The sequence below is a fragment of the Arachis duranensis genome, chromosome 8 (assembly GCF_000817695.3).
Source record: "Arachis duranensis cultivar V14167 chromosome 8, aradu.V14167.gnm2.J7QH, whole genome shotgun sequence".
Taxonomy (NCBI): Eukaryota; Viridiplantae; Streptophyta; class Magnoliopsida; order Fabales; family Fabaceae; genus Arachis; species Arachis duranensis.
This window is the reverse complement of record NC_029779.3, coordinates 45,973,036-45,973,443: the sequence shown is the minus strand read 5'-3', so window position 1 is coordinate 45,973,443 and position 408 is coordinate 45,973,036. Positions and strand designations below refer to the sequence as shown.

General features: G+C 34.6%; 1 protein-coding gene across 3 annotated transcripts in view; it reads left to right on the top strand.

Annotated features, from left to right (window-relative positions):
• LOC107463249 (PX domain-containing protein EREL1) overlaps positions 1-408 on the top strand; it is a 7,049-nt gene that overhangs the window by 4,184 nt on the left and 2,457 nt on the right. For all 3 annotated transcript variants that reach the window (XM_021129842.2, XM_016082009.3, XM_021129843.2), the window contains one exon: positions 216-324. In XM_021129842.2, coding sequence (XP_020985501.1) covers positions 216-324 — 109 coding nt within the window. The remainder of the gene's footprint in view (positions 1-215; positions 325-408) is intronic.

Here is a 408-nt window from a genome sequence, read left to right as displayed (position 1 = left end):
GTAATGTTGAATAATTGAATCTTAAACTTGGGGTTTTCTATTTTCTTTTGAGTTATCTACAATGCTATGAACAATAGGCAGGTAGCTCCATCTAAAATTATATGGATTCTAATTTAAATTGGGTTGAGCGAGCTACCTTGCAGTTGTAGACAGTTATATGTGAATGAAAGAGTCGAATCAGTACAATATATTTTTACATACTACTTTTCCTACAGAGAAAGTCCTCATTGGAGGAGTGGATCACCAAACTTTTGTCTGACATTGATATATCAAGGTGCGCTGCGGTGGCATCATTTCTTGAACTAGAAGCTGCTGCTAGATCCTGTATGTGATTGTCTTCTACATTTATTGTGCCTCGTTCATGTATTGGTTTTATCTCAAGTGTTTTTTTTTTTTTTTCTCATTTGT